This window comes from Taudactylus pleione, unplaced genomic scaffold, assembly GCF_031769625.1.
Source record: "Taudactylus pleione unplaced genomic scaffold, aTauple2 ptg000202l, whole genome shotgun sequence".
In the NCBI taxonomy this organism is placed as follows: domain Eukaryota; kingdom Metazoa; phylum Chordata; class Amphibia; order Anura; family Myobatrachidae; genus Taudactylus; species Taudactylus pleione.
Window position 1 is genome coordinate 5,006,717 of NW_028284604.1, and position 26,701 is coordinate 5,033,417.

At 38.6% G+C, this 26,701-nt stretch overlaps 1 protein-coding gene and 1 long non-coding RNA gene across 2 annotated transcripts in view; one reads left to right on the plus strand and one right to left on the minus strand.

Moving 5' to 3' along the window:
• MAN2A1 (mannosidase alpha class 2A member 1) overlaps positions 1-26,701 on the plus strand; it is a 123,546-nt gene that overhangs the window by 38,395 nt on the left and 58,450 nt on the right. The window contains exons 4-8 of the mRNA XM_088477671.1: positions 4,293-4,464; positions 16,945-17,072; positions 21,186-21,359; positions 24,032-24,218; positions 25,157-25,334. Coding sequence (XP_088333797.1) covers positions 4,293-4,464; positions 16,945-17,072; positions 21,186-21,359; positions 24,032-24,218; positions 25,157-25,334 — 839 coding nt within the window. The remainder of the gene's footprint in view (positions 1-4,292; positions 4,465-16,944; positions 17,073-21,185; positions 21,360-24,031; positions 24,219-25,156; positions 25,335-26,701) is intronic.
• LOC148518096 (uncharacterized) lies at positions 7,916-8,786 on the minus strand. Its single transcript, XR_015879223.1, has 3 exons — positions 8,702-8,786; positions 8,087-8,166; positions 7,916-7,993 (listed from the first exon to the last, which is right to left on the minus strand). It is a non-coding gene; the product is annotated as an uncharacterized LOC148518096 (long non-coding RNA).

A 26,701-nucleotide genomic window follows, 5' to 3' on the forward strand; every position in this document is an offset into this window, starting at 1 on the left:
TGCATCGCATTTATAATGCAATTTTGTTTTATTTGTTTTTGAAGATGTGGAGCAAACTGGTAGCATTAAGAATGACTGGTGGCATTTGCTATGAGCTTTAAGTTTTATACTGCACATTGTACAATTCAGTGTCCAAAGTAATGTTCCCACATATTTTTATATACAGTACAGAAACCATGCTTTTTGTCTCAAAATAAATGTAATCAAATCATAGTATCTCCTTTCAGTAGGATCCTTTCTAGAGCAAAGTAATTAAGGTTTAAGCTCGTAACATGCTCTGATCCAAATCAGATGTAAAGGTCAATTTTGCCATAAATGTGAAAATCCAGTGCAACTTATTGTCACCAGAAAAAGGACTACTACTTATTCAGGACATACTCTTCAACGTTTTTGGATCAATAAATGTCTTACTGAGCAAGCCATTTGCAGTCTGAAGTTTAGCTGTATGTAAATAGACTTTGCTATGAAAATCCTTGCAGTGCCAAAATAACAGGTTTCTGAATGCACATTAGGCTTTACGAATAAATGTAAATATGGGGAAGACACTAAATAAATTTGGATTCCAAACAATGAAGCACCTACAAGCACCAATCAAAACACATAATTAGTGGGTGTGTGTATATATGTATATCCTATAACCCCACACGCGGGCCACTTTGTTTAGTACACTTTGTTACTAGCAGGACACCCCCCTGCCTGTAGAACAGCCAGAATTATTTGTGGTATTCATACAACAAGGTGTTAAAAACATTCCTTATGCTGCATACACACAGTCAGATTTTCTTAAAGATATGAACGATAACAATGTTAAAAATCGTTCGTCGATGCATGCCCAACATGTCAAATATATGAACGATGCGTGTTCCCGCATGTCAGATAACGATATCTGACATCGACTGTGTTTGCAATAAGATTTGGACGATTTAATTCATTTTAATTGTCAAATCGTTCATCGTTGATAAAATCATTCAAATCTATGTTAAAATCGTTCAATAATAATCTAGCAAATCTGACCATGTGTTGCACCATTAGATATTCTTAATGTGAACATGTTAGCATCACCTAGTATCTGCAGCTTTATTTGTTGCTTATTCATGCTGCATTGAACTCACTGTCATGAGATGTGTGCTTTGTGACTGGGTGCATTATCCTTATGGAAGTAACTATTAGAGGATAGGTGGACTATGCACATAAAAGGATTTACATTAAAAGCAACAATACAAATATCTGTAAACTCTGGAGACTGTTGTGTATGAAAATCTCAGGAGATACAGAATCCACCCTATCTGGCATCACCAATCATTTCTTGGTGAAAATCACTTAGATCACATTTTTTTTCCATTCTGTTGTTTGGCCTGAATGAATGTGTTTTTTTTTTTTTGCTTTTATTTCTAGAAAATTGTTGAATGTAAGAAAAAAAAAAAAAAAAAAAAAAAAAGCTGGTAAACAGATCTAGCCAGACACAAAAGTCAGATTATTAAACATAGCTAGAATAAAGATAACATCATGAAAACCATTAGAGACCATAGTAGTATGACCAAAATGAGTGGAATAATTCATATTAAGGTAACAAAGGACAGATAAAAGGAAGAAACTGATATAGGAGGGTGGCTAGCCCCAAGAAAGAAGATGATTAATGGGAGAATGAACCCCAAAAATATGAGGTCCAATACTCATCTGGTTATACATGCCACATTCTATTAATGGTTGTCTATGTGGATGGTGGAGATGGCATCAGGCAGAGGAAATTTGGCATGTGGTCATCAAGGTGATATGCTATACCGTTCTGATGCTTAGTCGTTTAACGGAAATTCAGCGGCAGGAGGATGAACTTGGTAGAGAAAGGGGTCTTCAAGTTTTGTAGGGTTGACAGCAACCAGCAGACACACCTCTAGTTGGCATCAGTTTGGGACATTGCCGCCAACATATTATAAGCATTTTCTTTTATATGAATATTTATAGAACTGGAGATGGCATTGTGTCTAATGTCTTCCTAGTCATCAAAGTCCCTCTCCCTAGCCCTTTCATGTGGGTCTACATGGAGCCTGGCAAACTGTGTTCCTCATATAAGTTGGATACCAGCCCTTTGGTAGAGGAAGGTAGTTGAAGACCTACTGTAGCAATTCAAAAGTAGTGAGAAGTCTGGAGCAGAGTCTAGTTTTGTGCATTTTTGTGCATTTTTGTTGTTGGATACAGTGGATCTGGTCAATGGTTCATCTTGCGTTATCCAAGCCCTTACAGCCAGGGAAAAAACCCTGGATCATATGGGAACGCAAGAGGGAAAGTCTGTTGACTAAAATTTTTGCATTGGGTTAGAAAAAGGGTCTAGTTCTTTTGTTGGGAACACAAGGCAAAGCAAGTAATCATCAGGTAAGTTATACAAAGATTGGTAAGTAGGACATGAATTCCTCCGCAATTTCCAAGGATTCAAATGCGGGCGGCCATTGCATTCATTGATCAGATTGATGCTCTTTTCTGTCAAAGTTTATTTGCCAGCATTGAATTAGCTTTATCTGATTTATCATAAAAATGCTGCTGCAACATATTCAGATGGCATTAAGCTAGTCTTTGAGTGAGTCTTTCTGACCAATAAGGTCTGCTGAGGGTGTCAAGTGGAGATGCCAATCTCAATCTAATAAAAGCGATCTTGTGAGCGGTAAGAACAGACCCTACTAATTAATTTTAACCATGATTTGTCACCTTGTGAGCCTCCCAGATCAAACAAGGGGCTACCATAATACCCTGATCAGGCAAGGTAAGAGTGTACACAACCATGTCTGAATGCTTTTATGCACAAAGCTGCTGCAACATGATTGGCTTATTAGAAAAGTGCGTCAATGAGCAGGTGTACCTTACAAAGTGACAATATCTTTGTTTAGATGTCTAAATAATATGGTTATTATACAGCAAATGCTGATTTTTAAATACTCCTTTTTAAAATGCATGAGAGGACAGAGGATCTGCTCGCAAAACACACTATGCTTGACTGTACTACTGTGTCAGCATAAAAAAGCTAATATACCTGATTCCCAAACTTGGCCTTTACAGTCCAGGTTCTAAGGATATCAATGAGTCCAGCTGGTTAAATCAAATTGATTGAGGTACAATTTAAGTTACCTCTGCTCAACCATGGATATCCTTAAAACATGGACTGTAATGGTAGAGTTTGGGAAACTCTGCAATATACTATTACATTGCTATATATTACTCTGGGCAGATTTAACAGTCCTGTCATATTCATTTCCAATGCCTATAATCAATATTAATATTTTATTTTTTTAACATCTGTCTAATTTGATTGTAGAACTGCAAAATAATTTGTGCAACTGCCTCAGGCAATTGAAAAATAAATTCCCGATAAGTGCCGTCTTGCTGTTAGCAGCCCAGCACATGCAGCTGTATGCAGCAGTCCCCTCTCCTCTGTGGGGGTTGGGGGTGTGTGATCACACTGATCGTGGCCCCCCTGGATTTGCCCCTGGCTGAAGGTCTCGCAGTCCCCCGCCTCTTCAGCGCCATTTTTTTCTTTCTTTTTCCACGTGGTGTGTGGCCACGCCTCCCAAGATTAGACTAAACCCCCCGATAACATCCCACTTCCTGGTCAATTGAATTAGCCCTGGGGATCAATTACCAAGGCTAATTGATTTCTCCACTAAGTCTAGTTCTTGCCAAATGGCAACATAGATCAGCAACCATCCATAAATGCTGAGTCAGGAATCCATCTCATAGCGGTATGAAACTGTGCAATCCAAAGAGTTGTCAGGTTACTGTTAACCTAACGCAGTTTTTGTGAACTTGGATCATTTACTGAAACACACACTGCTAAGTATTGCCCGGTTCATATGAATAGTGCCAACACACTTAAATTACTCTATACTTATGTGAGAAATGCCATAAAACTGCAATTCTGATACAGAAGATATTTATTAGGGGCATGAATAACATTTAGGTACAAATTTCCATTAAGTAGGAATTTATTTTTATAGAATAACTAAGTATAAAAGCTAATTGATTTCTATATTTAGTGTCAATTTTCGTTTAAATATATAGTACATATCTCTGATTGTGTTTTAGGACTGGTACATATTATAGCCCCTAACTTTGTATATCTTGTGTCTTTCTGTTGCATTGTCGAATGGTTCAGTTTTTTTTTATTTCATTTTATGCCATGTATTCCAGCTCGATAAAGAAAGTGTGGAAGAGTAGGCTAGGTTTATTTTGTTGAACTGTGGAAATACTTTTTCTTTTAAAGCTTTTAACCTTTCAGTACCTCATTGTTCACATCTGTCTTTTAGGTTGGCTGAAAACCTTTGATGACTATTTTAGAGACCAGACACAGCATATTCTTAATAACATGGTTGTGAAACTTCAAGAAAGAACTGAGCGGAAATTCATGTGGTCTGAGATCTCTTATTTCGCCAAATGGTGGGAAGGAATTGATAACCAAAAAAAAGAAGCTGTTATGAAGTCAGTATACTATACAGTTATATACAAGTATTTTTTTAATATAATGTATTCTGGCTGCTTATAGAAGCCGTGAAGAGTTATTGCTGTGCATATTTCCTTTACAAAGTGATGGGTTACTATAGATTTCTTTCTAGATACTTTTCTTTCTTGTGAGGCAGTGCGGTGACATAGGGGACAAAGTGAGCGTTCTTTAAACTGGGGCCATTCCGTTTCAAATCAAGACACTTTTTTTTTTGTTTAAATTTTACCTCACCAGCTCAGATTTTGTTAAAATTTGGTATATGGAAATTTTTTGGAACTTTTTTGACTATGCACTTTTTGAGATAATCATGATCAAAAATTTCAGCTTGAATTTGGAAAGTTTTTCCTCACAAAGCCTATTGTGTTGTATATTGTAGGAAAGGGCATAAAAAAAAACAGTAAAATGACACCACTCCCATCTCTCTAGCTTAATTAGGAGAGCTTCTATGGCGATTTCAAAATATGCTGGTTGTGTGTTTTTGACAGATTTTTGAAAACTTTACATAACATTTCTGGAAATAGTCTATACTAATGTTAAATGTTTGTCAAAATTTAAAAGTGGGAGAATAATGGGTTCATAGTTAAAAATTATTTTGAACAGGAGTAGGCACTACGTTTGAAAAAAATCAGGGCCTGCTTTTAAATCCATTTATATGATGGAACAACTAAAATTAGCCCAACACTCCCACCTCTCTAGCTTAATTAGGAGAGCTACTATGGCAATTTGAAAATATGCTGGTTGTGCATTTTTGACAGATTTTTTAAAACTTAACATTTTTCTTAGACTACATATATACTCTCCATATACCAAATTTGAACAAAATCTGAGCTGGTGAGGTCAAATCAGTGTGTTGATATGACACGGAACGACCCACTGGTGGGATTGCCTTTATACTGTAGGCATGTTATGTCATGTTAATTGTCATGTAAAAAGAGTTTGGTATAATATGTTGACACTGACATGTTGACATTTTCAGGCTGTTGACAGTACTATATTAGCTTAACCCTAATTGCATGTGTCAACAATGCTAGCTTGCTTGGCCCACAGACTTACTGTTACTATATGCCTGCTGTACACCATCCAGTCTTCTCACTCTATTTCTGCAAGATGACCTTTATGAATTTGGTGCCCATTAAGATTGGCTTGCAGCAAAAAGCCAGTGATGGGTGCAAGCTTAAAAATCTGTTGGCTGTTGGATGTATTGACCAGATATATTTGATATTACCAATTTGATCCTATTTCCTAAAACATAAAGAAATGTTTTATTTCCAGGAATAATACACTTGTCTAAAAAGAGTTTGTCTTTGATGTGCAATGGGATACTTGAATGGGTTTTAGACAAAGGGCTAGATTTACTAAATGTCATTTGTGTCAAAGCTAAAGATAATCCGATGATCATTGGCGGCTTTGACAAACCACGGGTTAGCAAATCTAGCTCCATGTCTGTTATCTGTCAAAATGTCTACCCAAGTCTGACTGCATGCATGCCATGGGGAATGAATGGAAAGTGAATATATCCGCTATTGCAATTGCTTTATGTAGTTTGTTGGAGCACACCTTATAAGAAAAAATGTCGTCCTTGTTGCAGGACCCTCCCACAGGGTGCTTACACATGTAATGAGAGACATGGTGGCTCTCTAAATAGGCAGCCATCCATAAATATTCATATGTGTATGTGTCAGAATTGGTTAACACTAAATATTTAATATTTGATTGGAGTACACTGTGTCAATCATGTTAAAAACAATATGTATTATGAGATTGGCATCCTTAATAATGCTGCAGATACACCTACCCGACCAGCATAAGATCCGATTCATATAAGATTTCCCTACGACTCTCCGGAGCTCCCTGGCAGTCCCGGCAGCATGTTTGTTGTTTTTCTTTAGCACAGGATCTGTCGTAAGATCGATCCTGTGTCTCACAGGCTCATAAAAAAAGTCATTGAAATTACTTGAATTGCAGCACGATGGATCGCATGAACAAAATAAACGGCACGAACTGCACACGATACAATGGACAAGATGTGCTGCACATCTGATCATAAGATCCGAATATAGGAGCTGTGGGAGCGCGCATCGGATCGTATCTTACTAAAATAATACACGATTTTCACAAGACCCATCTTATGACTCATTGAAAATCGGGCAAACGGCTCGAAATCGTGTAGGTGTATGGGGGCCTTATGCCAAAACTGATTACATCTGAGAAATATTTAATCTTCTATCAAATGAGAAATGCTTTTATCCCAACCTACACATGCTTCAGCTTGGTTCTCTGGTGTTACATATGCCCCATAGTGGTTAATGTATCCAAGCTTGATGTGCGATAAATATCTCCAACCTCTCCTAACTATAATTTTTTAAACACCGCTTGCAAAATTAAATTAGAAGCTGATTGGTCATATATATATCTCACATCAAACTTTGATACATATGCCCTTTTATGTGATCTGACTTCCTTGCTTATTTAAGTATAATAACTTGTGGTTTATTTCTGAAATTCCTACAGCACCTCCCAATGACTATCCATTTTGTGGAGCCCTTTTACAGAACCATTTAGCTTCCTGGCAAATAAAGAACAAGTGTTTCTCTATCTGTAACAAATTTTGAGACAATTTAAAGCATGCTAAGCTTTCTGTAACATAAGTATATAGGCTGCAGCCTTGCGTCCTGCATCTGTGACTTAATAGAATCTATTGGAAACCTCGACTTATTCCAGAGCTGTAAGAGAATGAAGGTGTTATTCATGCTATTCTACTGTGTGTGCATAGTTTAATCAGTTCTCCTCTAATAACTACCTTTTTATAGGTAGCAAAACTAGAGTTGCCAAGTTGTCCCCTATACTATTCTGTAGGAAATATTCAATAACTGATCTGGCTTACCCATATAAATAGGAAATATATATATTAAGATTATCTTTTACTAAGCAGGGGGCTATATTTCTTTATTATAATATTGTGTGTGTATATCCAGGTGCAGTACTCACGGTAACCAAAATTAAGAGACAACCGCCATTTGGTTGTCTTTTAATTTTGGCTACTGTGAGTGCCGCACCTGGATGGATTCTACAAATTGTGAGTGTATGTGAGGGCATCGGGCATATTGACTTCATTACTGTGTGTGCCAGATCTATCTTAAATAAATATATATATTGTGTGTGTATGTATATATATTTAGTGTGTGTGTGTATGTGTATATATATATATATATATATATATATATATATATATATATATATATAATTAGTCCAATATACTGCACTCACACCTTAAAAAGTTTTATGTTCAGGGTGCTCTCCAAACCCTTGGGTTCCAAAATATAAGAAATATCTGTGAATTTCTCAGATGAAGGCACTCACTTAAAAATTTTTGATTTTATTGAGACATTTTTCTTCAAAAAACTTTTAGACGTTAAAGTCAGACACCATATTTGGTTGTGTCGACGTTTCGGTCCAATTTATGACCTTTTTCAAGACTAGTGTCTTTCAAATCACAAGTTTATAGATCTACAAATGAATAAACAAAAAAACATAATAAGTGAAATGGTGACAATGTCTGACCCCATCCTACAAGATAATGAGCAAATAATCATTACATACGTCGAAATCATATGTATGTTCAACATACTGTATCAGAATCGCTGCCTGGCACAATGAGGATATGGACGTGTTAACATCACCTATAAAAGAACAAATGAAGATATATGCAAATATAAATGTACATGTATATACCCATATATGTGAACATATACATACATGGTCATTAAGCACCTGATGTAAATCTGAAAATACATAAACCTATATATCTACCAAACAGGTGTTCATATATTCAAACACACATATATGTGTGCCAAACAAATAAATACCATCTTATATGCCAAAGCACCCAGAGTGCATAACTATCTAAAGCAATTCCAAACAATATCAGACAGTATATAAATAGAAAACACATAAGTATACACTTATACCAATATCATCAAACTAGTATATATCATAGAGCAACATCTTATATAAACTGAGGGTATAATGTCAGTCCTAATGAGAATATAAACATTTTACAATATACTGTGGCTCATATGCTTGAACGCAGGCTGCTTAAAACCAAAGCATGTAAACTAAAGTGTATATACTAGCAATATATCATTTAAACAGACTCAATATTGAGCACAACAATACTGATATTAGTAACTGAATGGAATGCAGGACACACATTACCTTATCCTTCATAGTGGCAGCATCAACAGCAACCTGCACAGCGCACACATGGAGCTCAGAGCTCCGAAAGCAGCAGAGGTCAGAGTCACTGACCATGCTTATTTAAACAAGCCCAGTCACACATCCCCATGTGATATCAATTAACTCAACGATGGGCACCTGAATATGATGCAATGAACCATAAATCAACTGAAAGCAGACACTCCAACATCCGGCGGCCATATTTGAAGCCAAAAACTGTAAAGTAAGGGCAAAAATGCCAATACATCAACAAATCAAAAAACAAACACCAAAATGCGATGCAATCATATCAATAAACTACTCTATAGTGTAATAAATGAAACTAGGATCATCAAAATGCTAAAAGAATAAATCAAATAAAGGATGGGACCAGACAAAATGTTATCACATGACAGGATCATAATATGGGATATATAATCAAAGAAATATACAATATATTACACAATAAGTGCTCAAATGATAATAAAATAAACCAAAAATATTAAATCATCACATATATGAGATTATATGATGAAGTACTATCCTCAAGCTGAATAAACAGAAGAGAAAAGCAATAGTATACCAAAAAAAAGCCAAAGTGTGACCGGTATAGAAAAATAAGAATTAAAATTAAAACACCAAAGATAGAATGTCCAAAGAATATATTAATATATATATAGACACAAAACGTGCATAATAATAAGAATTGGAAAAAATAAACTATAAATTATAGTGAGCTATATAAAATATATATATATATATATATATATATATATATATATATATATATCTATATATATATATATATATCCCTAAAAAATAAAATGTCACCAGATTCAAAAACAAATATACCACCACATTCAAAAAGGTTTAAATAAAAACACCAAGAGGATTATGCTCATTAAGGCCACGTGCAGCCACAGTGTCCAACGTATATATCTCCAAACACTCCTTTTTCTTCAATGATGACAGTCTATCACCACCCAACTGTGGTGGGGGAATCCAGTCTATAAGTTTGCACTTTAAACTTGCCAACGGATGCTTCTTCTCCATAAAATGTCTGGCCACTGGTTTGTCTGTGGACTTAGTTTGAAGAGCAGCCCTAATTGAAGAATGATGGTTGGCCATACGATCACGGAACTTTCTTGTAGTCAGACCGACATAATAAAGCCCACAGGGACATATCAAGATATATATAAGATGATCTAAATTACAATGCAACTGATAATTAATTTTGATTTTACGGCCAGTATGAGGATGCGGAAAAGTTGGACCTGTGATCATAGAACTACATGTACCACAATTGCCACAGGAGTAGGAACCGGGTTTTTTTGTCATCAGTTCTATCTTCGTACATTTATCCGTGGGAAATAGTGTTGGTCTCATTAATAATTGTTTCAAATTGGGGCATCTTTTATAGGCCATCATCGGGGGACCCATTTTCTTGAACGGTAAAAGCGGGTCTGAAGTCAGGATAGGCCAGAATTTATTCAAGGATCTATTGATTTTATATGAACTACTATCAAACTTGGTGGTATAGATCATCCTATGTGGTTTCTTAATTTCAGGTGAGGTCTCAGTGTTCTCTCTTGAAAAAAATCTTACGAGCTTTTGTTAAACATCTGGATAAAGTTCCATGTGTGTATCCTCGATCCTTGAATTTGGAAGCCATCTCAACTAGCTGTAGTTCTCTCTCGTTTGAACTAGAGTTAATTCTCATCACCCTGAGAAATTGAGAAATAGGTAGATTTTCTTTCAGGACAGGAGGATGTTGGCTTGATGGAAGCAACGTAAGGTTCCGATCCGTCGGTTTTCTGTATAATGACGTGTACAAACATCCATTATTAATCGAAATCATTACATCAAGGAAATTAATTGATTGGGCATCCACTTGACATGTAAAACGGATCGGGGTGGCAAGTGCGTTTAAACTTGAAACCATTTCCATAAACGACTCCTTAGACCCACGCCATAAAAGGAAGATGTCATCGATGAAATGACAATAAAAAATAATTCTGTTTCCAAACTTAGGATAAATGTTCCGCTCCTCATAATGTGTCATATACAAATTTGCATAAGCGGTCGCCAAATTAGAGCCCATCGCTGTTCCGGCTAGTTGCATATAACATGTATCTTTGTATTTAAAGTGATTATATTTCAATACAAAAGCAGCAAGTTCCACCATAAATTCAGTGGGGGTATCAATATCAGGATCATTAGCAAGGGCATCTCTTATGATATTCAGACCATCTTGGTGTGGAATAACCGTATATAAGGAACTTACGTCCATGGTAGCAAGAAGAATGTCATCAGTGATATTATACCCTGAACTAATTTTCTGCAAAAAGTCGCTTGTATCACGTATGTAGCTTGTACTATGCAGAACCAGTGAGTGAAGTTTACTATCAACAAATACCGCTAATGGTTGTAATACAGAACCAATAGCAGACACTATTGGTCTTCCTGGAGGACATGATAGAGATTTATGAATCTTCGGGAGCGTATACAAAATAGGACATTTTGGCATATCAACCGTGAGAAACCCCTATTCATCCTCATTAATCCAACGGTGTGTAAGAGCTTCACTCAAAAACGCATCTATTTTATGCTTAATGTCGGCAATGGGTTTCATGTCTAATCTAAGGTAGACATCACTGTCTGATAACGGTCTACATATTTCTGTGTCGTAGTCTACCCAATCCTGTACCACTATAGCACCTCCTTTGTTGGCCGATCTAATAACGATGTTAGGATTCCCTTTTAGTCGCTTTATATATTTATTTTTTTATGTATATGTGAGCGGGTCCTGCAGGACGTGCTGTGATTCACTCAAATCCATCATGGCAGCGGAAGTGTGGAGCCAGGTGCCCGCTGAGGGCTGTCTCGAGTCCGTGTGGGCTGGAAGCGCCTGCACTCCGTCTCAATCAGGAGCTTAGTGGCTGCCGTGCAGTGCCTGCACCCAACACGATCATGATTGGGAGAGGAAGCATTGCGGTGCTCAGCCTGACCGTGCCCAGCAACCCCACACTGGGTAATGATCGCTGTGGTGTGATGTACAGTATCACTGGACTGCCTTTGACTCCCTCCAGCTGCTGCAGAACTAAAAGAGCCAGCATGCTCTGACAGATCACGCTGGAATTTGTAGTTTCTCAGTCGGCAGAGGCACAGGCTGCTTCTATACAACTGCCACGCGTGCTAATTACTCTCAGCATGCTACCTACTGATGTCATGTATGTGGTGGGTTACATCACATGGCACAAAGCACCAGGTATGTAACATTACGTGACATGGGATCGTATCATGCTGTCTCGTCGCCGTCCCCCCTTCCCCTTCCCTCCTGCCACAGGTTGTGTCACAACACTGTCAGTGAGTAACACAAAAACTACACAAATGTAATATTCTGTCAGTGTGACATGGGAAGCTACATACATGCAACAACAAGCTGCACATGTAATATTTTGAATATTACGTGTAGCTTCTTATGTCAAAGTGACAAGAGGTTGCACACATGTCATTCTATGTCACACTGACATAATATTCTGTTAGTGTGACATAGGACACTGCACACATGTAATTCTGACAGTAGGCTCCATTTCTGCAAACTGTCAGAGCACATAAGGAGGAAACATATTGTGCAACATTGGTAACACAGTCGTTGTGCCTTTTTTGTATTTATATAGATGGGGATGGGATACCGACTGTCAAAATCCAGACATCGGCATCCCGACAGGTTTCAGATACCGACACCTGTCAATTGGTGTCATAATCCTTTCCCTACCCCTAACCCTTCCCAGTGCCTTACCCTACCCTCCCCCACAAATGCCGAAACCTCCCCTCCACCTCCCTGCACCCTAAACCTAACCCTCCTCACTTAGTGCCTAACCCTCCCTGGTGCCTAATCCCTCCCCCCTTAGTGTCTAATCCTAACCCTGAAAGGCTAAACGGGGTTTTCCACTATTACTTTTAGTGGGACACTTGGAGACGTTGGAGAGATTTTGCGGGCCGGGCATTCCAGTCTTACTACACAATAGATGTACTGGGCAACAAAACTCCGGATAATATAGATTTTAAAGTTCCCCTCCCTTTCTGTATTTTGTTCTCCATGACTTTATATGGTTTTATTGGTTTTGTGACCACTCCCACCTTCATAAACTCCTTATTTGCATGTCTGCTCCTCTCTCCACTTCAGGGACAAGACCTAATGCACAAAACTAAAAAAGGGAAAAGAATGCAAATCAAATGTGCAACCAACGACGGGGCTAAATAAAGAGCTATTCTGAAATTATCAGGGCTATTTCCGGTTCCATAGGCCTGGTCTAAAGTATGGAGAACAATACTTTGAGAAGCCAGAAACTTTTAGAAACAGAGTGCTGTTTACTGATGAAAGGATAATGATTTTGTTTTTTTGGGGGCCACAAAAGATACATTTGCAGAAAAATAGGTGAATCATTCTGAAGAAAAGCACCTTCTCAATGGTGAAGCACGGGTTATGAAGCACAGTAATATCCCAAAGTCAATGAAGAAGTTGAAGCTGAAAAGTGGTTGGACAGCAAGGCAATAATCCAAAACATAGCACAAAGTAAACCATTAGTTACTTACAGGTTTTGGAATGGCTTTCAAAGTCTCCAAACTGTGTTTCTTAAAAATCTCTTGTAAGGAGACCTCAGACTATTCTGAGCTGGAAAATGTTATGAAAGGCTACAACGTGATTGGAAACTTTCTTGCCAAATACCTGCAGCGGTTTTGTCGACTTAGAGATTCAGTAAAACAGGTAATTTGAACAGACGTGCTCAAACTTATGCCTAAAGCTGCAGTAGGCTTTCATGTAGCCTCAAGTCTGTACAGTGCCAGTGTTCCGTCACAGTGACGGACTGGGTTGGCCAGCTAGCAATCAGACTCTGGCCCGATGGCTCTGCATGACAATTTTTCGCAGGCTTACACGCAAGCTGATCTTCCTGTTCCAAACATGGTTACAGCACATTCTACTATCTGTGGGACCTTCATGGGCGGTTCGCCGTGTCTGTTCTGCTGAACAATTGTGGAGGGTGGCCACGTGGTCTTCTGTCCACACCTTCCTCAGGTTCTATGCCTTTGACACCTTTTGCCTCTCAGGATGTTTCCTTTGGGCGATGGATTCTCCTTTCTGCTCAGGAGAATCTGCTTTAGGACATCCCCATGATATCCCTATGGATCCTGAAGAAGAAAATAAGAGTTATGGTAGACTTACCTTTTTGTTAACTTTTTCTTTGAGGTCCATAGGGCACCCACCCTGACAAACCTGGTTCCATTGGGTATTTTTCTCTTGATCACAGAGTCCCTCATCTTCTGTGAGAGTGTGTGCTGTTCTTTCTTCTCCTCTTTCCTGCTCCTGCCTTGGGCTTGTTCACAAAACTGATCTGCCTTTGACTGGGGGCAGGGTATATGTGGAGGAGGACCGGTGTATCCAGGGAGGTAAAGCTTTAACTGTTTGGTACCCAGTTAGCTCGAACCACCTACACCCATGGTATCCCTATGGACCTCGAAGAAAGAGTTAACAAAGGTAAGTCTACCATAACTGTACAAGCTGCGTGATGAACAAAGTACAATTTCACAAGGTTCATACTGTAAGTTGTAATTTCTATAACCAGTTACTACTGAAAACAAGGAACAATATAACTGCTAGTTATTCATCTGAGTGTCCCAGATTTTCTGCATTTCTTATTGTGAATAATAGATTGGCCAAAATAGTTTTTTTTTCTGCCAATAAGTTAATGATTTCAAAAGCTGTGTGATCGAATAATGAAAATCAAATATTCACTTGGTTATTTTCCAAAATGATGGTAAGCATTTATTTGTAATAAGCTAAACATCATGATCACAAGATCTGTGTGATTTGTGTAAGCCATGGAGACTGTTTATTTATATACTATTTGTTTATTTATTTTATCTTTTTTAAATGTTTGCACTAACAAATATTTTTATGCAGCAACATTTTAGATGGCTGAAGGAAGACCTTGTAAATAAAACTTGCATGAGATGAGATTTGTTTAAAATAAATATTTGCTTTGCAGAACTAGTACATACTGTTGTTTTGTGTGTATGCATGTGTAGGTATATATTTATATTAGAATTCATATTGCAATGTTTGCTTAGCTCTTTTGAAAGTCTGCTCGTCGCCTACACAGGGTGGAGAGAATTATTTGTGGAATTAACAAATATTAATCATTAGGAGCTGCTATTGTTAATAATGACATTTTATAGAGCTCTTTCTGGAACCAACCTTTTTCCCAGTGCTGTGAGACAGCAATGTGCCTTGATGATGCTCACCGGAACTTAGTTCCTCATAATTCAGTGATCTCATCAGGTCCTTGTTTGCTGGTAGGCTGCAGTCTTTTAAATATTGGTTCAGCCCTCAACATGGAGCTCTACTTCAAGTGAAGTAATAAAACTGTTTAGATCATAAGCTCAAACTTTTATTGGTTTTTGCCTATTATAGCACCGTTATTTTTCACACATTGGGTTTTTGCTTTGAGGGTCGGCAATCCCTCTTAGCAACAACTGCTTAGACAATTTATTTGCTTTTGCACCCAGGGTATTTTTTCTCTTTGTGTGTGCTCTACTTTGAGTTTGCTGAAACAGTGTGCATAAAAGTCAGTCCTCCCCAGCCCTTTTTCACAATTAAGGCACCCACAGTCTGGAATTGAACTTGAAAATGGAATTTTATATTTGTCAATTGTACATTAATTTCAGAAATCCCCCCACGCCCACCCTAGAAAGTGTGATTTTTTTTGCTAAAGTAGCACAATTATTAAGATATTTCTGTCTTGGGGGGGTATATTACCACGGCTAATTACCTCGCCCGGGGCTATTCAATTAGCCACGAATTCGGCTCAACGCTGGCAATTATCGGTGTGTTACCTGATGTGTGCCGAAAATTTTTCCACGATAAGTGCTGTATTTTTCACTAAAAAAAAGGCGAAAACACATAGGTCCGCGAGCTTGTCACGGCTCCTATGTGTTTTCAGGAGAACTATCCTATTATTTCGGCCAAAATAATAGGATAGGGTGGAAAAAAACATCAGCAAAAATCGTGGATAATCTGTGAAAAATCACCATTTTTTCGCCGATCGCGGTGATCATTTAGCGCCTGAACAATGTTCGGGGCTAATTGGATACAACTCTTGGTGTAAACCCCCACCCCATTAATCATTCTGGACAACACCTGGCAGCTCTTACAGCTAGGAGCAAAATCCTTTAACCTAGGTTAGAGAAGATGGGAGCTGGAATGTGCAGCATGTTTGAGGTTTTATCACTAATTTTCATCGCACACTTACTGGGTCACTAATTTGGATTATTTGTCCTACTATAAGGTTAACTTCCGTCCAAGACTGATCCTTTTTTTGTCTTTTGCTTGATCTGTACAATGTGCGCCATTCATCTTTCCATCTATCCCTAGAAGCCAGTCGCCACTAAAAAGCATGACCATAATATGCTAGCATCACTAGACCTTATGGTGGAGCGATGGTATTACATGCAAAGCAGTGGTTCTCTTCCCTTTCCCAAATGTGTGCCTCTCTACAACCAGAGCTCTAAATTGTTTGCAATATTCTTTCATATTCATTTTGAACAAGTTCTTGGGAGGTAGTGTACAGCTGTATTTATATTTACAATAGACAGTTGATCCACTAATTCCTCAACCCAATTTTGACGTATTGGGCTCAATCCTAATAGCCGTGAAGGGGACGAGTTGACGTTGCAACGGTGTAGAAATGCTGTCAACAGCACAGCAAAGCTCCCGCCTCGTGGACCAACCTCACACCGCAGATTTTTGTACGTGGGGCTGCGAAGAGAAGTCTGCGAGTTTGGAGGTACCTTTATAAGTGCGGCATACAGTTGCACTTGCGCCGCAAGGGAACCCGCAGCTAATAGGATTGAGCCCATTGTGTGACTTTACAGTTACTGTTTTACACTTGTATAAATTTTAATTTGCTATTACATGGGGTATGAATCCATTTTAAAATTAATTTCTGGTTTTCCTTTTTTTTTTTTTTAAAGCAAATTTGGGTTAAAAAGTGAAATATTGATATGTTTGTTATGGTATTTGTGGGTCATATATCAGATTCATAAAACATGCTAAATACTTTTATTCAATGCTCGGGATAACTTTGCTAATCGTGTAAGACCATGTAGCTGTACTGCAGGTAAATCTGCTTCTGTTTCGCATGTTCTATTTGATGCTAATGATGCCTTTATGTAATTAACAGGTTAATCGAGTTGAAACAGTTTGAAATTGTTACAGGTGGATGGGTTATGCCGGATGAAGCTTCCGCTCACTATTTTTCTTTGATTGATCAGTTAATAGAAGGACATCAATGGCTGGAGAAAAACCTGGGTAAGGTAATTTGAATGTACTCTTTATAACAATTTTAATGAAATCCCAATTAGAGAAAATATTAATATGTATTTATGATCTCCTCTTAGAGACTAAAGCCTATATTTACTTTTTTTTTTTAAAACAGCTGATTTCTTACACTCCTTCATATGTAGTCAGTGATTGTCATTCAACTTTGGATTTTTGTCCAAAATACTGACAGGGATATTTATGCTGCTTCTTGGCGGTTTTAACCCCCGAAATTTAATACGCCACTGATATTCAAGGCAAAACACAGTGTGCAGTTTTACATTTTGAAGTAAAAAAAAAAACACTAAGAAATGCTGAATTATAAAATCTGCCATCAATTTATTTGTTTGCTTTACAGTAGGGATGTGCAGGCTCGGATAGGTTCGAGTTTGCACGTGGAGTTCAGATTTTTCCCTCCAAAAAAACGGAACTCAGAACGAGGCAAAACGTCATCTTACATGGACGAACATCATCATTCCTGGACAAAAGACCAGGAATGATGATGTTCGTCCATGTAAGATGACGTTTTGCCTCTTTCTGAGTTCCGTTTTTTTGGAGGGAAAAATCCGAACTCCACGTGCAAACTCGAACCTATCCGAGCCTGCACATCCCTACTTTACAGTCTAATCCAGTTCTAATCAGAACTGATCTGTCATAGTGGAAATTTGGGTAAAATAAAGTATTTGGGTGTGGTATGACTTGTTGATATTCAGAAGGTCGTCAGGTTCTAAATGTTGACAGTCTGAATGTCGACAATATGTACACATGGTTAAAATGTCAACATGTTGACATTTAGCATATCCATGCGATTTATATTTTATTTTTGCCTAACCCTAAAGCTAAATCAATAAGAGAACCATATGTTGACATTTTCATATCAACATGTAAAATGGCAACATTGTGAATGTGTCGACATGTTGACCTATATGCGTCTCTTGATAATGACCGGATACCAAAGGACCTCTATTGGCAGTTACAGAAATAATGGGAAGGATTTGCAGCAAGATTCATAGTGTGATACAGTTGCTTGGTTAAGATGCCTGTATGTCCAACTTGATTACAGACCTAGCCGTTTAGTGGTCATACAAAACAATTTCATTACACCATACGCGGCTACTTTAAATTATCACATACAGTTGAAGGATATATTTGTTAAAGCAGCAACCTCATGAAAAATATAAAGTGTGATATACAGAGCAATTGGTGATTACAATTATTTTCCTTGGTTTATTTCTTAAGACTGCCATTAATGTACATTCTGTGGAATTTGGACAGTTTTATTTGACTGCTGTAGCAACCACAGTCATGTGACACAGAAATTATGGGGCGATCGTTTGGTAACCATACTTTATTCCCTTGAGAGCTTTTCAAAAAGGAGATGATTTGCGGGAGAATGGTTAAGTTCAGAGGCATTATACTCCACTGCATGCTTAGAGGCATATTCAATCGCAAAACTTCCCACGACGCTGGATTTTTTCCGCAGCCACAAGGTTTTTTTTCATTCAATTTGACAAGAGAAATTGAGTCTCGCTAATATCTATAGAAATTAACACCGATTTTTTTCTCAAAGCTTCAGAGTAGGTCCAAGTCAGGGCAAATCCTTATTTTAAGGTAAAAATGTAAGGACTTGTTTCAGTACCCCATGGATACCCACCCCTCTCTCCAGTGACTAGGTAATTGGAAGTTGTCAACTCAGACGTGTCGAGAATCCTGGGTATTTGGCCTGCCTCAGCCAAATTCCCGGGTTGCCGCGTATGTCTGAAAGGCACCTACCCGGGAGCACCTTCCCGGGTAGCCGCCCCTTCAATCGACCAGGGAATTTCCCGGGAAATGACCCTTCTTATGTTTGAATTGTCCTACCCGTGAATTTACTACTCCCGGGCTGCACCAAGCAGCTTTTACATTGGCAGCGCAGAGCGTCCTATAGGACGCTCAGCGCTGCTGCTCATTACAATGAGTTGGCAGGGCAAAGCGTCCTATAGGATGCTCTGCGCTGCTGCTCACCACCCCCTGTGCTGGTGGCTGTGGCGCTGACAACCGAGTAAGCGACCATGGCCGGGTCCTCAGGCACCGAGAACCCCAGTCAGACGCCGGGGACACACACCAGCGCTGGAGACCGTCGCTTGTTCGCAGCCACAGCGTGCCGCCCGCACTTCCGCTGGACCACCAAGGCAGATAGGTAATGAAATAAATTCCTATTTTAATAATGGCTGCATTTTGATTGGACGGCTGCCTGCTGCATGATGATGACATCATCATCAGCGGCAAGCGTAGAGGGGATAGGCTAGGAAGAGCAGAGGAGAGGCAGGTAATATTTAAAACTAAAAAACCTGGCTTATGTCTGAAAGTGGTCTACCTGGGAATTTCCTGGGAAGACGCTGTAGTGTGAAAGGGGGGTCTTGACCAAATACCTGGGAATTTGCGCAGGAGAAATTCCTGGTTCCAAGTAGGAAATTTCCCGGGTTGTATGTCTGAAAGGGGTATTAGCTTAAATGGGCCAATAATTACATGTCATCATTAGACTTTTTTTTTTTTCATCCACCCCGAATGTAATTAAAATATTTATTTTAATGGAAATAAATGATTTTTACAATCTAAATCGGCCTCGAATTTCTCCCATACCACCCTTCCCTTTTTTTTTTTTTTTTTGGCGCTTTATCATTTTATTTGTTTGCATGTAAAAAAAAGTTTGCTTTTTATAATTTTTCTACTTTTTTTTTTTTTAAGTGCACAAATCAATCTCTTTAGGACAGTAATAAACATCTTTACTGTTTCCCAATATTTATTTAACATTTTTTAGGGCTGCTCCCCCCCCCCCCCCCCCCTTTAAAAAAAACAAAAAAAAACCCTCCCACAGGTTTTTGCAGGAACAATTACCACAACCAATTTTTTCAATTATATGGCGTGGGAATCGGGAGTGCGAAAAAACCATAATAATTAAAAATTGGTCGCAATAGCCGCTATAATTTTTCCTGGATTTACCACATGTACAAGTTCTAAAACCAATAGTAGTGATTAAATGCACTTCTAATGGCACTGAGACATTTTATGGGGTCCCAGTGTCATCTCCACTTATCCTAGAGAATTTTTTTTTATTGTAGGCTACATTTTTTTTTTTTGTACTACACTGTTATTATTGGCTTAATCATAGCTAGGCAAACCTTCAGTTATAGAAAGTGACTACAAATCGTCAGTTGTTCTATCTACCATTATACCCATCCAGTGATTTAGGAAATAGTTGCCCTTATCCATAATACACGAGAATAGCAAATATTCTAAAATGAAACAAGCAATCAGCACTTTTTAAGTTAAAATAAAATTTTTTTTTTTAGATTTTTAATTGTTTCCCCGATATATTTGTTTTAAATATACACAAAACATATCAACATAAAATGGCATTTAGGCAGTGGTACTGTCCATAAACCTAGTATAATAACACATAATGATTTGCTGACTGATGTGCAGATGCACATGCACCACTCCACATTTAAAATGTGCAGTTTTGTTTTTCAAGTTTTATTATTGAATTTGTGCAGACATATCTCAAAGAAACCACATAAACCAATTTGTGTCTATGCTGTGCAGTCATGGGCAATCTGATATATTTTCAAGGACTGAACGGTATGTGTATTCTTAATTTTTCAGTCACGAAAAAATGGCCATAAAAAAACCTCTGCATCCCATCACCTCCTCAATGACTCAAATGCTATTCAGGACTCTTACTTATTAACAGTTTCTTATATAGCGCAGCATATTCCATTGCGCTTTACAATTGGAAGCAACAGTAATAGAACAAAACAGAACAATACAGGTGGGAAGACCCTGCTCGCAAGCTTAAAATCCAACTTTCCACAATATGCCCCCACAAGTCCTCCAATCCCACATGTACTCTAAATGCAATATTTTCCTAAAAATGTGCAGATGCTTTAAGTTATTTTCTCACATTGGTTGTATGTATGTTTTATTTAGTGTCTTGACTTTGAATTGCAACTAAATATCTTTCTCCAGGGCCATTAACGATATGCTATCTAACATAAAAATGAGTTACACATAACTCTGCAAAAATGTTTATAAACTACACATTTTTATTTTTATTTTAAACAGGTGTCAAACCAAAATCTGGTTGGGCTGTTGACCCATTTGGCCATTCTCCAACCATGGCTTATCTTTTAAAGCGCTCCGGGCTGTCTAACATGCTCATACAACGAATTCATTATTCGGTAAAGAAGCACTTTGCAGCTAAGAAGACATTAGAATTTTTTTGGAGACAAAACTGGGGTAAGTGAGGCTATTTAATATTATTAAGCCGTTACAGCTGGTATGATGGCAATATCTTTTTGCAAAAAATACTGTGTTTTGTGCAGCACTGATGAGCAGTCCATGGTTCTCTTGTGTCATCAGCTAACACCCTTTTTATATCCACTTTAGAGGTCCATACATCTGTGACTGATTGTCGCAGTTCCCTGATTCTCTGACCCTGGGCTATCATTTAAATTCAAAATGTTGGATTTCCCTGATTTGCCTATCATGACCAAAAAATTATTTGGACCAGCGAGTCGTGGAATCGGGGAAATTCTGCATGTTAAAATTCCCAAACGTATCGCCGACCATCGATGCCTGTTTGGCGAACAAAACCAGCAATCAGTGGGCATCTATGATTGCCGATCTGTCGAGGATCGACCTAGGAGTATCTGGGATTTGCGGAGCATAACTAAATGCAGGTTTAGGAACAACTAGACATGATGAATTTCCACTCCTAGTTTTAAGGATGCATTGTGCTAATCCATTGATAAAATACAATTGCAAAATAATTAATTCAGAAATGCAAGTAATGTATTTTTTTTAAAGGTATCCTGATATTCCTGTTCTATTAAACTTCTAAAGAAAGGACAAGAGGGGAAGTTTTTCAGAGCAGCCAATCAGATTGTAGCTAAATTTTAAATAGTACATGTTCTAAAATGATAGCTAGAAGTTGTTTGGCTGCTATGGGTAACTTCTCCGCCTCTTTAGACGTTTTAATAAATATCGTCCTTAATGGTTTAAATTATTTGGATATAAGAATTTGTAGCAATACCTCGCATAATATTCAGTAAATTTTCACTTTGCTGACTTTTTACGCAATATCTACTGGATTCTGTTAAATCTGCCTGTTCCACAGTCTTGTAATTTTCACAGAGATTGTAGAAATGTGATAGTAGAGATAATATATATATCATGAATATCCCTGACATTTGTTGTTGGTATCTAGTGAGATTATACTTTATATATGAGTGCTAGTGTAGAGGTGACATTCGGATACCTGGTGCCCAATATGAAAACGGAAGCAGTGCAGTGGCTGAAAGCATTGAGTGGTGAATATCATATATTCGTTATTGAAGATATCTGCACTAGAATGATTGTTATGGCATGACATAGGTATAGTCCCCATGTTCTCCATCGTACAGATGTGTTCTCACACACCTAGCCTCAATATGCCATGCATCGCCAAACGCCTGGTAAGAACGTGCCGAGCTGTGTTGCGTAGCAACTTTTTTTCTTTAAATTTACGTCTTAATTCGCACCGCAGATCAGCTAGTACCTTAATCGCACAGTAGTTAGTTGTAAAGATGTACAAGTGTTACACATCAAATTAATCAGTGCAGTCTCGTTGAGCAGTTTTGACTAAGACACATACTTGAACGAAAAAGATACTCTATGCAATCTGTGTCGCACGGGACCTTGTCAGCCAAGAAAGACTGTTTGGCGTGACTGCGGCAATAGTAAGCATACATCTGTATTTGAATTATTTTTTTCAGACTTGACAAAGGAATATATCCTCAAAACATTGCTTTTTCTCCATTCTTGCTCATATAAAAAAAATAAATGATAGTAACCTTAAAAAGTATGTGTCTGCTATATTGTTGCTGGCTCCGTTTATCGTTTTCCATATTATACGTAATTGTTCTGGGTAAGCTTGAACTATTGCCTTGCATTACATTTGTAATTGGACCAGTGCGTGTCTGAGCTATCCGTTCCTCCATCCAGTGAAAGGGCACTTAAACACAAAACCCTACGATGAACAAATATATAATATTTTGCTACAGATGGGCGAGTGACACAAATGCTTAACTCTATTTAAATAGAGATATTTAGCTACATAATCCTGTAGTTGTCTTCAATAAACAGCTTCATTTATTCAGACTGCTGATTTCTAAAGTACACAAAGCTGTTAAATACGCTTTTAATGTTTTATTGATTTATGTTGGAGGCATTATTTGTGGTTCCAAACAATCAAAAGTTTCAAACAGTCAGCAGTAAAAAGTTCAAAGTCTCCAGATCCAAAGTACAGGGTCTTAACCATTTGAGGTTATTTAAGGGCTTTCCAACTGAATTGTGGTAAAGACAACATCTTATTTATTGTTCTTAATAGCCAGCTGTGTTATCTGTGATTACTTTTCTTTAAATATTATGTTCTCTGCTGATCCAAATAATCTGAAGCGATTACTGTCCTGGTTGTATGCAAAGTAAGGTTGGGTCTCTCTCCATTATCATATTTTTTGAGCTGTTCCATGTTGTTACTAAACACTGGTGCGAATAAGTATTTTCTTAGTCCACACTTCATCTAAGGCAGTGGATCCCAAACTTTTTTGAATCACGGCAGCCTAGTGCATCAGCATTGTTTTCATGGCACCCCTAAGCCAAAAGTTTGTTATTGAGAAATACAGAAAAAAATGTAGTGGAGTAGTAGAGTGAATTAAATTGTGCTTACTTGCCATCCTTAGATTTAGTTATATAGTGGTGGACAAGTTTGTGCTTCTTTTTTGTGCACATATTTAAATTACATTGACCATAAAGAATTTGATTTGATGCTGGACCACCAACCTGAGGCACAACTGCAAGTGTCCGCGGTGCACAGTTTGGAAACCACTGATCTAAGGCCTTATTGTGTTAAGTATTTTTTTTAATTATAGATTTGGGAAGTAGCACCGACATTCTGTGCCATATGATGCCTTTCTATAGCTATGACATACCTCATACATGTGGTCCTGACCCAAAGGTCTGCTGTCAGTTTGATTTTAAGCGACTACCTGGAGGTAGAATCAGCTGCCCTTGGAGAGTGCCCCCAGAGGCCATTCATGACGACAACGTAGAACACAGGTGAAAAGCCCTTCTCATGTTTTATATGAACTGCTATTAAATAAGCTTATAGCAAAATTGATTTTTGTAAGGCTTTGATATGTCAACAATTGTGCAAAGCTCCATATTAGCAAGGGCACAACTGCAGGATATGCTTAACATACCAATTGTGCTCTGTTTATATTTTGGTTACTGTATTGTAATGTAATGTTCTGTGTACCCTTTACTGCATGTATGGCGCTGCGGACCACTTGTGGTGCCCTATAAATAAAATGTAGTAATAATAATTCTAGGGTAGCATGACCCATACCACATGGAACGCTTCTAGAAAGCACAACTGAGTTTTCTCGGTTTCTAAAGGTCTAGGCCTTTATTTAAACGAACTTCAGACTGAACCCCGTTTCCAGCTCTGAGTAATTGATTTCTATCTGGGTTGGCTGCAGAATAACCATAGGTGTTAATCTAGTAGCAATGATAATAGCTCACCCACACCCTTCCCCATCCCTCAAGAGTTATAATGGGTCAGGGCCAAGGAGGGGAAACGATAAAGATAATGTTTTCAATTACATTTCTTTCTATTAATGTAATAATAAAAAACACTTCATGAATTTGGGTTGAACAAAGTTTCCACCCATTCCTTACTGGCACCCAGACCCTAATAGTCCAGGGTGGCACAGCACGAGGCCATTGATATGTGGTCGGAGACCTGGCCATCTTAAACAAATTGTAAATGTCAAAGAGCAGACAGTGATGGACACCCTATTGGTGCTCATAATCCTTATGGCATGATGGCATCCTTGTCTCTGCATTTACCTGTACCTTGTGAATTGAATTAATCCAAAAGAACAGAGTATTAGTATTTATCTTCCCTTTTTGTAAGCTGTATAGTTTTTCTACCATATCCAGCTTGCACTATTACTTAGGTCACCTTCATTTTATATTTTCACTGTATCTTCTAGAGCTGGGATGATTTTAGATCAATACAGAAAGAAGTCAAAGCTCTTCCGCACTAAAGTGCTCTTGGTCCCACTGGGCGATGACTTCCGATACAGTGACAGCTCTGAGTGGGATCAGCAATACCAGAACTATCAGAAGCTGTTTGATTACATGAACTCTCACTCCGAGCTCCGTGTTAAGGTACGTTTGTTATTTCATTTTCAAATCCTCAAATTATTTATAAATGTTTTCCCCCAGAACAAATTTTCCCTTTAATTTTAATAGGACCCAGGGCCTGATTCAGAGCTGAACGCTCTGACCAGAGCGCTCGCTCTGAATCAGGGTCCTCCTCCATGAAAATGGAGCGGCCTCCTGGCCGCTCGTATAGCTGTGGGTGACCACCCACAGCATATGCGAGCATCCAAAAAGAAGGTCGCGATGGTCTTGACCCTCGCGACCATCGGACTTGCAACGGAGACCCTGCGGTAGGGTCTCCCTGTCACAAGCCCTGGAGTGATTTTGGCTCTTATCAGAGCCAAAATCACTCCCACTGACATCACTAGTGATATCAGTGGGGCCTCCGTCTGGCGGGCACGCCCACCAAAGGGGGCGTGCTGTCAATCAACATCGACAGCACGCCCCCTTTGGTGCGAGACCCGGAGCGATGGAAAGCCCGTCGCTCCCAGAGTCACGCGCATGCGCACGACGGAGCTCCCTCCGTCGCGGGCATGCGTAGTGGGGAACATCGACCTGCTTGCGAGCATACTGCCGCTCGCGAGCGGGTCTGAATGACCCCCAGGTGTGTTGAGGCTTGGTTAGAAATTAATTGACTTTATTTCCCCTCCTCCAGTACACACTGCTGATGTAACCTACTTTTATTTATTTTTTTTAAACTTGTGCAGTCCTGGTCACATTAACAGAGCCGTAACTAGACTTTTTGGTGCCCTGTGCCAGAAAGATCATTGGTGCCCCCCTCATTTTTCAAAGGGACATAATGCAACCAAAGAAGAGGAATGGCCTCATGGGGAAGTGCCAGGGAAGAGATAGGGGTGGCCAGGAGATGCTGGGGATGAAATAAGAGGAAGCTATAAGTGAGAATGATAATAAACAGACATTTGACAGGCCCAAACAGCGCCCCTTGACCTGTGGTGCCCTGTGCGATGGCACCGGCCGCACTACCCTAGCTACGGCCCTGCACATTAATAACACTGGATTTTTTTTTCTCTTCAAATTATACACCTTTGAAAAATGATTCTGTATGTAGCTGTGATATGGTATTTGTATAGCTAAAACTACATAACATTTTGGACAAATTTGTCAAGATAGGAGTATTTTTATGCAGACACACAAAAACAAATCAGATGCATATATATATATATATATATATATATATATATATGATTTATTAGCACAATTAACGATACCCCGGGGTGGGTCGGCTGAGCTGGTTTGGGGATGTCCTGCGCCATGGATTTGAACCCCTGTATGTTAGGGACCTACCCTACAGAGGTTACCTGGATATGGTGGGTAGGCCCATAACCTATGCCATGATTATGCTAAAACCTCAA